This window comes from Ambystoma mexicanum, chromosome 2q (genome assembly GCF_040938575.1).
Source record: "Ambystoma mexicanum isolate Mex_15411 chromosome 2q, UKY_AmexF1_1, whole genome shotgun sequence".
Taxonomy (NCBI): Eukaryota; Metazoa; Chordata; class Amphibia; order Caudata; family Ambystomatidae; genus Ambystoma; species Ambystoma mexicanum.
Genome location: NC_090924.1, coordinates 868,036,354 through 868,052,686, shown reverse-complemented (window position 1 = coordinate 868,052,686; position 16,333 = coordinate 868,036,354). Strand labels below are relative to the sequence as shown.

Genomic DNA, 16,333 nt, shown 5'->3' with positions numbered 1-16,333 from the left:
TTTCAAAGACTGCCTCTGGCCTTCCCCAGCCCAGATAGTCTGTGACTCTACCCATAATTGATCTAAAGGAAGGGTCAGCATGTGCAGCAGAATTTGGAGTGGCAAAACCTGGTTCTGGTGAAGTGTCCAAGTCACTAGCATCTCTCAGAGTATCCACAAGATTTTGCATTCTGGACTCCTCTGAGATTAATTCTTCAGGGGCATTAGGAGTGCCGTACTCCAAGCCAAAAGGCACATCTCCCTTTTCCTCCTGTAACTCAAAAATCGACCCCATGGTCTTGATGTCTGGCCTTGGTAAAGGCTTGGAAAACTTCGAAGAATCCTTCAAAGACTTTGAGGGCATCAACAGTTTTGGGGGAAACGCAGGCCTCAACGGACCTGGTACCCGCTCTTTCAAAGAGTCGAGTAGGAAGGTTTTGGATTCACTCGAACTTCGATGGAATAGTGGTCTCTGAAGGTGCCCTGCCGGCCTAACTAGGCGTGGTTGGGTCCAAAGCCTTCTTGGTACCTCCGATGGGGCGGTTGGAGCCACCTTCTTAAACACCTCAAGCATCTGGAGACGAAAATTCTCGCACTCAGCTTGAGATGCTGACTTGCTGGGAAAGCTTACCTGCTTTTTATCAGGTGAGGAGTCTTTCCAAGATGATAGCGAGCAATGGCAAAGTTTCTTTGATTTTCTATGGGATGAGGATGAATGACGAGATCTAGATCTCAAGTGCTTATATTTAGAGCACTTCTTCACAGGGGAAATCTCCCTGAATTCGTCCAAAGACCTCCTTTTGGAAGGGGTTCATGAAGGAGATTTAGAAAGGGGCCTACCTGCCACAAGCTTCTCCTTCCTCTCCCTCAATGCCTTCACTGCCATCGACTGACAGGACCCACAATCACTGGTTTTATAACCAACTCCCAAACACCAAAGGCAGATCTGATGTGGGTCCGTAATGGACATTTTAGCTCCACAATTGGAACTCCTTTTGAAACCTGTTTTCGGTGTAGACGTTGTCAAAAACCTTCACGTTTTTGAAAAACACAGTGAAAAATCGCTGAGGCAATGAACTACCAGAAGCATGCTGAGCATGTGGAAAAATGGAACTGAAACAACGGGTGCCACGTGAGATACTTATACCAGTGTCGACATCACGGCAGAGGACAGGATGGAGGCCAATGAGGGCCACGTGTCGACGACGCACGGCACCTTCTATCCATTTGAAATTAATTCTGCTGATACCATCAGACATAAGTAAAATCTACAACTCATCTGGTTGATATATATACATTCCATATGGCAAACTCTATATAGTATTACATATAAATAATAAAAGCATATCCTGGTGAGTAAGAATACAGATAAAAACAGTTCTATCAACAACCTTTTATAGTATTTACCATGCAAATAGGATAATATATACATGTGCAAAGGTAATTATAACCAGACGGGTGGTCATGAATCCCTCTCTCCTCCCACTGCATTGGCATCTCTTATAAGGCCTGTTCAAGAAAATGTTACTCAGCACCTAACACTATCTCTATCTTTACTTGTTATGATGCAGTCTCTCAAAATCAAAGCTGTTCTCTCTTACCTCTGCTCAGATAAGGTTTTAAGGGGTTATTTTTCCTTCAGCGAGCTACACATAACACAACCACAGGTCAGTAACAGTAAATGGCCATCCTTGGTAGATACAATCTACCCAAGGATAACTGAACATATCTGCAATTATCCTTTCACAACCACAACATGAGCAGAAAAATACAAAATAAAAAGTGCCCTCCACCCCCAAAAAAGAACCTGTAAAATGGCTTGCATGTGCTCTACGATACCTGCACTTGAGTGCAGGGCTAATGTAGGCTTAGTCAGCAGTAGTAATGATTCGGTTGAGGTGAACACAGCTTTATAGGGCAGTTTAGTTGACTAGTGGGCCTGTCTAGGAAACATATTGGAGCAAATTGTAGAATGACGACCGCTGAACTCTAGTGGGACCGGAAGAAAGCTATTGGGGTAACATGTAAAGGGCCTGTGGCCAATGATCATGGGCAAAGGCCATGGCTAGTGAGTAAGAAAAAAGGTAGCATTTTAAAATATACAGTGGGCACAGCATGAAGGCAGTGGCTACTGGCTATGGCTATGGCTATGGCTGGAGGCCATGGCTAGTGGTCCAGTAGTGTCTGAACGTATACAGTGGGCATCCTTCAACTGCACATTAATATGAATGAAAACATCACATATATGCATCTTGATGAATGCACATAATGCTGGACCTTTCGAAGAAGACTTTTGTGCAATGCAACCACGCGTTCACTTTCAAAAGCATAATTCGTTTTTGTTACAAAGGATAGTTCACAGTGGTAGCTACGTTTTCCATCTCATATCTGACAGGACGGTAATAGGCAAGGAAAAAAATATGCTTGCATAATATTCCTCTCCATGACATCTACAAACACGAAACACAGCAGAAGTTGAACAAGAGAACCCATTAATTATCACACTGTGTGCAGTTTCTTTTGGAAAAGCAAAATGCATACAGCTCAGAGAGCAATTGTCTCGTTTTCAAGATGCTTCTCTACGGCTTACAATTTCATCCAGGCACATATAAAGCAAGACAGTCTAGTTTCTGTCAAGTGACTTGACCTGTGCACTGCCCTATGTTATCAACTAGTGCGTAAATGATATGCACAGAAAGATAAAAGGTGGAATATTCACAATATTTGAATGCGTAAAAAGGCCAGGTACGACCCTTATCTGGAGGCCTGAGGGTTATGAGAAAATATTTGAGCTCAGAACTTGGTCTCCAGGTCCACAGCCCTCTATTGCCCCAGCCCTAGCCGACCCATACTCCCCTTCCCTACCCCCCACCCCTCCAGAATCCCATCCCCCATGTATTCGTGCATATTTATCATCTGTATCTATTCATGCCTATATTTGGCTCTATCAATTGTCACTAACTCGACACCTATGAACCAAAACCTATATAGGCCCCAGACACGTTAGAGGTTCTGTTCTTTAAAAAGGAAAAAATAGCAGATGTCTTGGCTGTTGGCGAGAGTCAAGATAGCAATAACACAGCTCAATATAGGTACATTTCAATCGCCTTGTCAAAGCCACTTTCCTGTTCCTCAGAACCCTCTTACTGGTAACTCTTTTGAGATGGCAATTTCCTGCACATGCAAAAAAAGAATCAGGCGCTATATATTTTGAAACAAGTTCAACTGTGCTCCTTTAGAAACACTTGGTAATGCGGAAGAGTGATTATTCATACTAAGTTTAGTGGAGGAGGGAAGTTACAGGGAAAATTATGATTTTATAGTTTACCTGAAATGTAAAATAAACTAACCTTCAAGGCAGGCTTGAGTTTCCTTTAAGCGTTTTTCTTTGGCTAATGTTAGCATGCGGGAGATCTGGCCCAGGCTGTAGACTTGTATCGTAGGTGGGGAAAGGAGAAGCAACGGGTTTCCATCTTTGTCCATTTCTTCAGATTTCGCAGTTGTTTCACTAGAGTAAAATGCAATTCTCAAATTACCATGTTACTATCAAGGAGTGGGTAGAAGAATTATTTTTATGAATGAATGCATGTCATCCAAGGCAGGTTCAGTTCCCTTCACAGCAATAACCAAGCAAAGAATACATTACTACTGCTAAGAGCAACACAAGGTTATAATGAGCAAATTGGGTTATATTTACTGTCAGGGTGACATGTGTTGTCCACGGACCATATGATCGCTTTGAAATTCTTTCCACTATCAGGACAAGGCTTCAATAAACATACTTTCACAATGTGTGCTCGTTAACATTGAAAGCATGTGAAGAAATGCTCTGGAAGCCGGGAAAGGCAACCTTGTTCAGTTTTGTCCTTGCATATAGAGCTGACAAACAGTTATCGATCAATCCAAAACAACGGACATACTCATGGTTTGTGATGAGGATCTACCGACCACAAAATGTGCAGATCTAAAATTACACCACTCTATTCACTAGAAAGGGCTGCACCACATTTTATGTTTTCCAAAGCAATTCCACTAACCTATCAGATTGGTGATGAACATTCTGGAATGGGCATGTACAGCATCATCTTTACATTTTCACCTGTTTTGTAGTTTCTTTCTCACCATTCTCACACTTTTCTCCTACTATCACGCATATGTATTCTACTGATGCTTAATGTTGTCTTCGTTTTTGGTGATACCAATTTACAGAGGAATAACCTTCCTATCCCTGTGGGTACCTTCATTATCGAGTCACTGGTATCAGTATGAAATAGTTCAATCGTGTTTACTCTTATACTCACAAATTGGCATACATTCGGAATCTTTTCATCCAAGTCATCCCATGCAGCCCATGAATCGCATTTGATGTCCATTTCCTTTGCTGATAAAGGTGCTACATGCTTTTAATCATCCTCCTGGGTCTGGTCTTAAGACATTTTTCCTTGGAACTACTCTTCCAACTCAGATATTAATCATTTGGCTGTAAATTAAAACACTGGCTACAAAAACACCTACTAATATTTGGTATCGGTTCAGTCTTTATCACACTTTTCAGAAAGGTCATGGTAGCTCAGCTATTCAGTGTTGAGGAATTCTGGGTACCAATAGCCAGAAGTTGCCTGGATTTTCTCCTTACTACACGACCGAGCATGGGTGACATTTGCGATGCTATCTGTGCCCCACTCTAGCTGTTCAGTGCACTTCTTATCCCCTCTATATTCGTTCCTCTGTTGGCTGAGATATCAGTCTGCACGGTTTTCATTTTCGATCAGACACTGTCCTGTTGTCCATAACTCCCCCAGGAGTGCAGCTTGTAGTTGCTAGGAAACTGGCATTGCCGCTTGCTCCTCCGCTGCACTGTTCGCCATCCTGCATCGCTGCCCTCCTGATTTCAAGACATTCCCCTTCCTTATGTGCTGCTGTCCTACTCTTAACAGTCCTTTACTACTCAATGAGAATTAGGCTGGACTTGATGAACGATTTCAACTGAGTTTCAGCAGGGCTTTCAAGCAGGTTGCCATAGCAACCCTATGATTTTGGGGAAACTGAGGGTGCCAATTTGCTTTCTTCCAAAACATTTTTGGCTGTATATCTAATAAAGCATAGCACTCTCTAGGAAAGCAACCTTGGGGAGTAGGTAAACCGTTGCCTGCCTTGAGAGACCTTCACTTGCTTGTTTAGTCATTCAGTCAAAATATTAAATCTTTTTAATATTCTGTCTGTGGTTTAAAGCCCCACTTTTTTTAATGTACTGTATGCATGGTGACGTCCTCCTTTAGTTGTACAGGAGAAGGGTGGGTCCTCCTATATTCGGCGAGTGCAGCTCGCCCTTTTTTTGTTGTTGTGCAGCCAGTGATCTGCTCCCTTTATTTGTTAATCTTCAGTCTCAAAGTGGGTTTTACCTTTGTCTTTGCGGGTGACAGCTTTGCATTTCTTCTTCATGTTTTCATTTTGCTAATTGTGTCATACAATTGCTATGTATTGTTCGTCCTTTCTCAGAGGTAGTCACTTTCCTGGTTTACACTATATTGTGAACTCTTTGTGAGTGTATGATGGGCTCTAGTGTCTTCTACGGATTAGCAGAGTGGGGTATTGCTCTGCTGCTTCAATGAGGACGGTTAGCATGCATGCAGGCAGAACGCAGAGTGTGATGCATGCCTGCAATGTATGAGTGAATGAGGCCTCCAACAGTACCAACTGGTAGGTGAGGCTGGAGAAAGAATTCTGCTAGTGGGTGTGGTCATGAATATACTTTCTAAAATTACCTGTAACTGGAACAAAAAGATATATGTATTTCCTTTTGCAATTTCCTACCCCAATGATTACCTTTGGGGTTAATCTGCAACACTGGCATATGAAGAGCATCCCTTTGCGGCTTCCATTTTCAAGAATTTTCTTGATGCCTTTTATTCCCTTTTGACTCTCAAATGCCTCCCTCTCACTAGGTCTTCCAAGATTACTAGAATATTGGCCACATACATCCCAGATCCCTGAAACCTTGCTATTTACTGGGCTTTTTGTTCTGCTGTGAAAATTGTGTAACAAATTACACCAAGCACACCTTCCCATTAACTTTACCATCCCTATGAACCCACAAAACACTTGTTACACAGCAATATAGTTCAGCACCTTTATTAAACAAATTGTGTTAGGTTAATGTTTAGGGGATGTTACATGTAAAGACAGGATGTGGGTATCTGTATTTCTGTCCCCTATACAATTAGGTAGAAGCACAGAGCACCCCAGCCAAGGCCCTCAATTGGTAACGTTGGACGGGCAGCCAGGATGAGACTCTAGGTAACACTATCCTAATAATGATAAATATATACTACACATCTGTGTGGTACCACAATATACTTTAGATTCAATTTAGAATGCACCAACTGCTGACAGGCAAAAGCAAGGCAGGTTAAATAATTTTAGTAACTGGCGAGGGCGCAATCATAATGTAAGAGCCATTCTGATTGGCCCTCGCCGAGTCGTTACCAGGCCGGGAATCCCTCCGTCGGGATTCCACGGCCTTTGTCCCCAGCGGGGGGCGTGGCAGCCCCCAAGCCAATGAGGAGGCTCGAAGCGGAGCCATCCCCGCTCCGAGCCTCCCCGCGGCTGAGAGGCTGCCTTCGCCCCCTGCCGGGGACTCGGGTAAGTCTTTTTTATTTATTTATTTATTTATTTATTTTTATTCCCTTCCCTCCCTCCCCTACTCCCGCCCCAACAACTTACCTTCTTGTTCCTGTGTCCCCGGCGGGGGACGAGGGAAACCTCCAGCCGTGTGGAGACTCGGAGCAGGGCCATCCCCGCTCTGCGCCTCCACATGGCTGGGGGCTTCCCTCCTCCCCTGCCGGGGATGCAGGTACGTTTTTGTTCCATCTTCCCCCGTCCCATTCCCGCCCTCCCAACCCCACTTACCTTCTTTTTGATCGTTTCCGGGAGCGGACGCGCTGGGAACACTTGTGTTCCCAGCGCGTCCGCTCCCGATGGCCGCCATAGAAAGGGAAAACGGACTCCATTTTCCCTTTCCATGGCGGCCATTTTCTTGGTCGTTTTTTTTTTTTTTCTGTCCCGAAACGCTGCAGCGTTTCGGGACAGAAAAAAATGCTTTTAGTGCCCCCGGTCACGCACATAATGCTGGCCGGGGTACTAATAGCAATATGACCCTCGCGGCGGGGGCATTACCGACGCAGGTAATGCCCCGGGCCTTCGGTAAGGCCCTCGCTTCACTCGGGGCCTATACCTATGGGCGCCGGGGCATTACCCGAGTCGGTAATGCCCCCGCTGCTCGGGTCATATTGCTTAAATAATTTAGATTAGGAACATTGGCAGAATGCTTTCTTTAAAGTATATAGACAATACTGTGTGAGGATCCCCCCACCTGAATGGTTCTATATTTTTTCATTGACAGCTTTTTTTCTGGTTTTTAATGAAAGCCTTTCCCTGAAAAAGCCCATTGAAAAAAATATATTTTTATTTCTAGCTCCCCTTCCCATTATGTTTTTTTTACTATTCCCGACCCCCCAACTCTCCCCAGGCTATATTTTTCTATGTTTTTTTCAATGAACCATTTTTGTTAAAAAACCCATCGAAAAAGTAGCCGTCGATGAAAGAACGGTGTACCACATGTGCAACCTGTAAGGGAAAGGTGTACTTGATCTTGTCTATTACAGCCCCGGTCCAAAAATGTTCAATTATGCTTTGATTATTTTTCTACAGTACCCACTACCCCAATGTACCAGGAAAGCCACAGGAAAACAGGATCTAAGACGAATGTGGGACCCCTGGATGATTCCTGAGGATGGAGATGCTCTTCCTTGTCACAGTACCTTGGGTGCCTTGGCAAACAAAGTGGTGGACTTTCTTGGCTTTACTCGACGAGAACCTTTAAGGATGGAGTCACTGAGATGTCGATGGCGAAAAGAAGAAAGGACCTAATAGGGTCAGAAAGGTAGCACTTTCGGTCTACGCAGTGGTCTCCGCTGGCAGGTCGTTACTCCAGCTATGGATGTGCCATGAAGGTGAAATTTGCTGTGGACCTCAACATGGCCTGGCTGAAGAAGGAAATACCCTGGGTGGCCTTGGATGAATTCGTTGTTGACGGGTGCATTGGCAGAAGTAGGTGTCTGGTTTTGGGATTTCACGGTTTATCTCGTTTCAGTTCTTTGGTGCTACAGCAACAGCACGGATGGCTGGATGGCTTCTGGCAACCGAGACATAACCACTGGACTGGACTACGGACCCTCACCAAGTCTGGACACTCTGGACATCTTCAGGTTCTGGTAGTGGGAAGCCGACCGGTGGACAATCCACTGCAGGCCGTGACCCTGAACCTTCTCCGTTGTGGACAGATGTTGTGGTAGGGATTCCCCTTGAAAGATTTTTAAAAGATTTTGAACTTTTGCAGCTCCATGTGTCAAGCAGCACTATTCAGTGTACCCCCTCTTCCAGACAATACTCAGCAACCTGTCTTCCAGAAGCCACAAACACTCCTCTGGAACCTGGGTGACACAGATTAACTTCTTGGCTTCAAGAGGGTCAGGCACTCCTCTTCTGGACCCACGAAGATCCCGTCTCTGGATGGCAGACACACAGGACTGACTTCTAGGACACTTTGGGTGAAGAACAGCAGTTGCACCATGTTCCCTGGTAGCTCGGGAAGAGGTTGCCTATCCAGGTTCTCTCTGATTCAGTCCTTGAGTCACCACAGCAGTTTTCGGAATTGGTGAAGAAATGCAGCTGCAGACTTCTTCATCCAACTGGACTCCAGGATACAATCTTAAGATGACTTCAGCTTCAGGTTTCTTGTTACAGCTTCTGACAAGGAGGCGAATGTGAGGCCCCCTGTTATACTGAACACTCCCCATTCACTCAGGCTGAGCCAGCCAATCACACACAAGTGCATTCATGCAGGCAGCACCCAATCATGCTCACAGGTATTCAGGCCCTTCAGAAACCAGACACCAATGACACAGAATGTGGATTGGGGGCTACTCTCCAGCCCTTCAGTACACCACACTGCATTCATTCCAGTCTCAGTCAGGGCTGGTTCAGGCATTGTGTCACACAACCAAAATCAGACACTCAACACAAAATGTATATTGGCTACTCTCTACATTCAGGTAGGCTCCACCTCCAGGTGTACCCACAACAAGCAGTCTCTGGGAAGGCTCCAGCCAGTCTGGCAGGAGGCAGCCGCAGAGCCATATATGGTCTGTCCTCCCATTCAGGGGAAGGAAACAAACACATAGCTTTTCTGGACGTTTAGAAACAAGGCAGTAAGACAAAGGAAACCAAGAGAACACCAGTGGCCATCTTGCATTTGTGCAGGAACCCACTGATTCCTATGGCAGGGCCTGGGTGTCCCAAAAATGGAGGATACCTAGAGCCACTGTCACATCAGTATGCAGCTGCCACCAGTCCATACCCTGCCCTGCAGGCAACACACGTGTCCAAAAATACACACTAGCAGTACAGGGTGGTACCTCTACCCATGGGTTCCCTGAGGGTATCCCATGGGTATTGCCCACCAACAACAAAATGAAGAGCTGCACTGCCAGGGGTCTGAACTGGCCTCCTGTGCAGAAAATAAGCAGAACACACAGAATAAGGAGGTATAGGGCAAGGGCAAGGCGTCCCTGTCCCTCTAATGCAGTTCCAGCATCACAGGGCAACAAACAAAACAGAATGGCCCGTCTAGTTTCACTAAGTAAACAGTGGATAAGCCTAAAGAAAAAGGTGTGGGTTTTATTATTTCTTCTGGGTTAAACCGTTCGTCACAGGACAAAGGTTCAAACTCTTGAGCAAGTACCAGTCTGTCCTTTGGCTCCAACTTCTTATGGCTGCAGGAGAGGGTGAATACCTACAGAGCCGAGGTGTCTTCCAAATGCCTCAAAAAGGGGACAGCTGCAGTGAAGGTGTCAAGATTAATTAAGAACTAAAGCAAGGCACAGGGAACTACTCGAAAGGCTTGGTGTCTTGGTTGCGATTCCCTTCACTAAGGTAAACAGTCACAGAGATATAGCGCACAAACTGCCATAAAAGGAACAATATCTAAGATTTATTTCTTTGATACATCTTTTCGGAACAGGGGACTTCAGGTAAGGGGAATCTAGAGGCAAACAGGGGGAGCAATAAGCCAGCAGCATATTTGGGCTAAAGACAGCTGAAAAGCATGATTTGAACTCCAAAACTCTGTTAACGTCTAATCACACTCTCAGCATTTAGATTGAGTAATGCCATTCTGTACAGGACAGGAATGCTGAAGATTCAGTCACAGGGAATCTTCATAAACCCATTCTCCTCCTAAATTCTTGCCTAACCCAGCAAAATTGAATTAACTATGTAACCTCATACACTAAACTGATCGTTTGCCTAGATAATCTCTCACCGCTTGAACACAGGCCATTTCCCCCTACCGGAACACTTTAAAAGTGTGTGGTCTAATGTGTATGAGTATTTGGTCTGTGTGTTTCCGGAATAGGAGTGTATGATGTGTAAGTAGCTTATAAAAGGGTTTTACATAAAGTCATGAACTTCACTTGTCCTTTGCTCCTCCTATGCATATGAAATATCATAATGAAATCAGGTTTGACTTTGATGTGAGGTTTTATAAGTATACGTGTATAAGAGTTGTACAGTTCGTACATGTACGCAATTTATATCTCCTGAAAACGGACGTCATGGGAGTTTTCAGATGGGTATTAGTGTACATGTTTTTTATGATGTGCATTTCCTACACATTAATGTAAAATGTGTATATATAATGCACATTCATTCTGCTCTTGTATTATACACCTCCTATACATATAAAAGCTTACGAGCTCTAGATTTGGTACATGCACTTTGAGAAACCTGAGGGTATTCTCTCTCCTAAAACCACTGGATCCTCTTCTTAGGTGGCTAGGGAAAGGCCATCACTCTTGGATACCGACCCTGGGGGTGGAGAAACGACGGAGGATCACTTGGGTGGAGGGTCCTCAGAGTTTGGGAGTAGGGTGCTCTTGGGCGAGACATGTGTGAGAAACCAGAAGGTGTCTCACCTGGTAGTCCCCGCGGATCTCTCTCTCAGGTGGTCAAGGCACAGCCATCACCTTTGGATCCAGACCCTGGTGGTGAACCAGTGCGGGAGGATCACCTGGGTGAGGGGTCTTCGGTGAATGGGAGTGGGGCACCTGATGGTGAGTCCTGGTATTCCTCTCCCTGTAACACTTTTTCCCCTCACTCGGTGAGATATTTAGAAACTCCCCCGCCCCCCTTTTCCTGCACGAACACATTTACACGGACAGCCCGCTCTGAGAGAAAACAGACTCACACTGAGTACCTGCCATGTCCCAATACTATGGTCAGGCTTAGTCAGGCAATTGTGGATCATCACTCACACCTGATTTCCATTACACTTCCCCACACGGATAAAAGGCGGAGCACGAGAGTCCACTCTGGGCGAGGCAGAGCACCCAAAAGGTACAGCAGTTTCGAGTTGGCAGCTGAACGAGAGGAGAAAGATGGCAAGGTAAGAGAGGTTTGTGAGAAGGGCAAACACCTTGACCTTTTCGGCAGGAAGCTATTACTTTCAAGAGACCTTCAAGGCAAAAAGTTTAAGACCAAGAAACCAGGCTGAAGAATCCTGCATTGTGTGTTGGAGATATCAAGGGCCCTCCTGCGTAACTGATAAAGGCGGGAAGGAACTTCAGACGCATTGGTATCGTCCCTGGCTCCAAGAACAAAGAAATGACAAATAACACAGCTGGTGAGTTGGGGAGACCGATGCCAGACCGGTTTGTGTTGAAGTGAAGGTTGCAATCAACATCATTGTAAAATGAACGAGCATTGTTAAACATGTGTGATGAGATGCAAGTAAAGCTAAATTGCTGGTGAATGTTTAAACTTAAGAAGGAAGGAAATAAGAAACAATACCATTGACCGAGTGGTCCAGCACTGTGAATGTGCTCAATCAAAGGTCTCTGTACGGTATTCAGACAAGAGAAATGAAAACATAAGATTAATGTGAAGTATAATTGTGTAAAGTGAATCAAAGTGGTCCTGCAACGTTTTAAGCAAAACCCATTAAACATTTGAAAGTCTTCGATTCGAATATCAAAAGGGATCTGAGCCCGGAGGAGGGGGATCCATGGCCCGAGCCAGGATTAGGGAGACCAAATTGTGAATTGTGAACATTGTATGAAAGAGGTCTGAGCCCGGACGAGGGGGAACCATGGTCCGAGACCAATCTTGAACTTATGAATGTGAAAACCCTCACAAAGGAAAATAACTTTTGTACTTTGTTTGTTAAATCAGGCCCTCTGCAATAAGAAACTGACATTGCGAGAGAGACTAAGGCGGAAGGCCCTGATGCCTAGGTGTTGAACTGTTACCCTGTGGCCAAGAAGCCAGAGTGTGTGCAAAGCCCTCTCCTTGCCCCTTGCTGAAAACGTGGGGAAGGGAAGTCAACTGCTCAACTATCCTGACATATAATTTTTTGAACACTTTTCTTGAGATCCACAATAGTGAAGTCCTGCTGATGCTGCTACTTGGAATTTTGTTTCTGTTAATACTTGAAAGGCAGCACTGCGAGCAATGCGCTCTTGCTGCTTTAAGGAAGGCGGAGCTTCTGCGGGTCATGTGACGGGTCACGTGACGTTTGAGGAAGCTCAAAATCATCGCACAGCCGCCCTTGCAGCGTTAAGCCCTGGAGCTGTAAGGGCTGGAGCTACCGTTTTGCTGTTTGGCTGTGACCTGTGGCTACGGTCTACGGCATCATACACGGGCTACTTTCAAGACTCGCCCGTCGCCCCGCACACTCCTGGAAGACCACCTGTGAGTACTTTGCCATCTATGATACATTATTGGTTGATTCATCTGGCTTTTGGCAGGTGCTCTGCCTACGATATGGTGTGACGCTGCAATTGGCTATCTCATTTGGAGGTCCGTTATTGTGAACTGTGACCATTCCCCTATAACTCTGCTGATTTCCACATCCCTACGGCTCCGATTGGTCTGGATTAGTACTTTTGGGCGCACGGTTTGGGGCATTCCCTTTACTATTCAAACTATATAGGTTCACAGGGTGAGGGAGGAGAGTCGGACTCTGGCAGCTCCTTAAGCTGTCGGGCGTGCCTTACCCTGTAACCTTGGAACCCAATTTTCTCTGGATGTCAGATGTGCTAATTAGGGAAACTGGTGCTAAAACTATGCCTTGCCTTTGATTTTAACCTCTAATCAGGAAGCTGCAAGATTTTCTTTTCTTCCAGGACTAACTGCTTTTTGGGCACTCTTATCCTATAGCAGTGGGGCTGCAAATCTAATTCTCCCCGGTTTATACTTTTCTACTAATTCAGTGCACAGAGCCGGCCTTAGGGGGGGGCGAGCCGGGCGACCGCCCGGGGCGCCACGCCCCCCAGGGCGCCTTTTGCCCCTGCCACACCAGCTCAGGGGAGTCTTTCAAGTGCTCCCCCGATCTGGCGTTGTGGGACAAGGTGCAGCAGGCGGCCTTTTACTGTAAAAAGTGCCTGCGGCGGTGGGTGCATTTAAATGCACCCCTCAGCCGTGGACACTTTTCACAAGAAAAGGCGCCATTAGCCCCCCACCACGCCAGCTCCGGGGAGTCTTTCAAGCGCTCCCCCGAGTTGGCGTGGTGGCAGAAGGTGTGGCAGGCGCCTCATTGTCATTGAATGAACCCGCGATGGTGGGCTCATTCAATGACAATGGGGTGCTAACGGCACCTATTTAACCTCCTCGCCGGAGCTTTAACCAGGGGGGGGGCGATGGGCAAGAGGGTGGGGGCACCAGTTCGCCCAGGGCGCTGCTGCCCTTAAGGCCGGCCCTGTCAGTGCATACGTATGAACTTTTAACTCCATTTTACCTATACATTTAGTTCTTTTTATGCTTCTGTGGGATACATACTGTGTATTTTAACCAATTCCATCCTACTTCTGCCTCTTCTGTATTGCCCCTGTTGCTCTGGGACCCCTTATTGATTTCTGCCTGATGCTCTGGCCTTTGGGGAGGACTTCATCTCTGGTTCCTCCTAATGGCACGTAAAGCCTTAGAAGTCAGTCAGCCATGGAGGCTTCCTCTGATCCTCTAAAGCTTGCAGAGGAGTCCTGTATTCCCGATATTAAAGAAGGTAGTCTGGTCCAACTCCCCTCTACTGCTTTGTTAGGCAAAGTTGAAACTTGCCTGGAAGAACTATCCAGGGTCCCAATTCTTGCCCATTAATTAATACTGAATTAAAAACTGTTGTCCAAGCCCAAATCCACCCCCGGGATAGGATGGATGTCTTTAATACCTTGAGCATCACTCCGCGGGCGATGTGTGACAACAGTTGTATATTTAATGGAAAACAAGATATTTCTATCGATGCTCAGGAAGAGCAATTGGTGGCTACCCGTGCCCATAATTTGGGTGACGGCGGCAGCATTATGAGGGGGGGATATCTCTACTGGGGAAGTTGACAAGGAAACTGTGGAAGCTACACAAACTTGCCTTAATTGTTCTCCGTCTAATACCACTCTGCTCGTTTTTCTGATGGATGATACTGGAGTTTATCCCACAGAAATTCCTGCTCTCAATTGTTCTGCACTATGCGCATTCACTGCTGCTCATCTAACACATATCGAGGGTATGGCTAACCATACGGCCTCTATTACCAAGTCATTCATGGAGGATTCAACTCCAAATAACTTGGAAAATCTAAGGTCAGTCTCGCATATGAAGTTATCTGCCTCTAATGCTGGGAATATCGATAGTTCTAGTTCGGGACCCCATGTGTTTAAAACTCCCTTTAGGAAACTCCTGTTTAGCGCCCCTAAATCCAAATTTCAAATGGGTAGACTGGGGGAACCAATACCTGGAAAAGAGATATCTAATTACTTTGGCAAAAGAACTGCCACGATCACCCAAATCAAGCCACCATCCTCGGCCCTATCAGTTGCCAGCCTAGACCAGTCGCATTTGGCGGAAGTAGTGAAAAAACTAGATACTGAGGAGGATCCACATAAAGATATTGATGATATTAGCATCATTGAGTGTGCAGACAAAGTCCTTGCAGAGATTAAGCTGGAATCTAGTTATCTTGAGACTAACAATGTAACCCAACAGACATTTGATGCTTCCTATATGGGCTCCCCATCTGAACTCACAGATTTTATCGATGAATATACAGAAAAGCAAAACTGGTTAAGAGAAAGGGATTTACTCCCGAAACCTATTAAAGAAAATCCTATTGACTCAATTCTGCACCATACCCTTAAGGAAGCTGACGAAAGGATTAGGCTTACCCAACCTACAGTTTCTGCTCTAAATATGGTATTTAGCTCTTTCGTCAGTCTGTATGATATGTGGCCGGAAGTAAGATCTCATTCCTTAATACTGTCAGAAATGTATGCTAGGCTGGAGGGTCTCCATAGGTTTGTAGAATTAGTGAAGATAATTAGGGAAGATAACCCTACAACATCTAAGCCACGACTGTCCCCCTTCTCTCCATCTTTGCTTTCTCAGGCTGAACGGGAGGGGAGTCCTACCTTGAAGGCCCCAGGTTCTGTAGTGACAAATGTTCCTAATGTAGCTCCAGATAAATGGATCTGCTCACTTCCTGTCCATCCGCATTTACTGGGGCATCTGATTCTGTTCCATCAATAGAATATACACTGGTTAAGGGAGCTGATCCTGTCACTATTTCAGGGGCAAAGGCCCCTCAAAATATAGAGAAAGTTCCTGCTACCACAGATTTAACGGAAGACGATCCCTCGTTTAAAAGCTATGTCCAGTGGGGGAAAAATCTATACAACAAATTAAGAAAACTAAAAACCAGAAAAATATCAAAAAAATGAATTTGCTAACAAATACGTTTTTTAAAAATCTGGTTATATCCAAGTCTCTATATCCCCAAGGGATGTCTGCGCTTTGTAAGGGGCCACTGGCCTCTGGTGTGGTAGAGGTGCCCATTAATTTGGTCCAAGGCAATGCAATTCCAGGTTCATGAGTTGAAGTAATAAAAGCTCTCCCCATGGCCTCTAACCTTGGTACTCTGGCTGACAGGGTAATCTTTATCCACCTGAAAATAGCTATAAGCATTCAGACACTGGTGTCCCTGTCCCGGGCCCGGTCAATGAACTCTTAGGCCACTCGGTTCCCAATATTTCCAAAGATAAAATAGAGGTGATTGACACTGAAGAGAGAGGTTTGCCATCATCTAATATTCATAAAGAACAGTTAATAGATGATAATCCTTGTGAGAATCTGGTACTCTCCTCTAAGTATTTGGATATTCAGACCCCTTTAACTACGGTTACCCCGACCCTTGTTAATATTGCCACGGCCAAACAACTTCTATTAGATCTATATAGAGTGAAGTCTATTCCTG

General features: G+C 45.4%; 1 protein-coding gene across 1 annotated transcript in view; it reads right to left on the bottom strand.

The window, feature by feature from the left end:
- The window catches only part of ODAD2 (outer dynein arm docking complex subunit 2), a 1,183,909-nt gene that overhangs the window by 1,044,179 nt on the left and 123,397 nt on the right, over window positions 1–16,333 (bottom strand). The window contains exon 3 of the mRNA XM_069648108.1: window positions 3,330–3,487. Within this exon, the coding sequence (XP_069504209.1) occupies window positions 3,330–3,487 (158 nt within the window). The remainder of the gene's footprint in view (window positions 1–3,329; window positions 3,488–16,333) is intronic.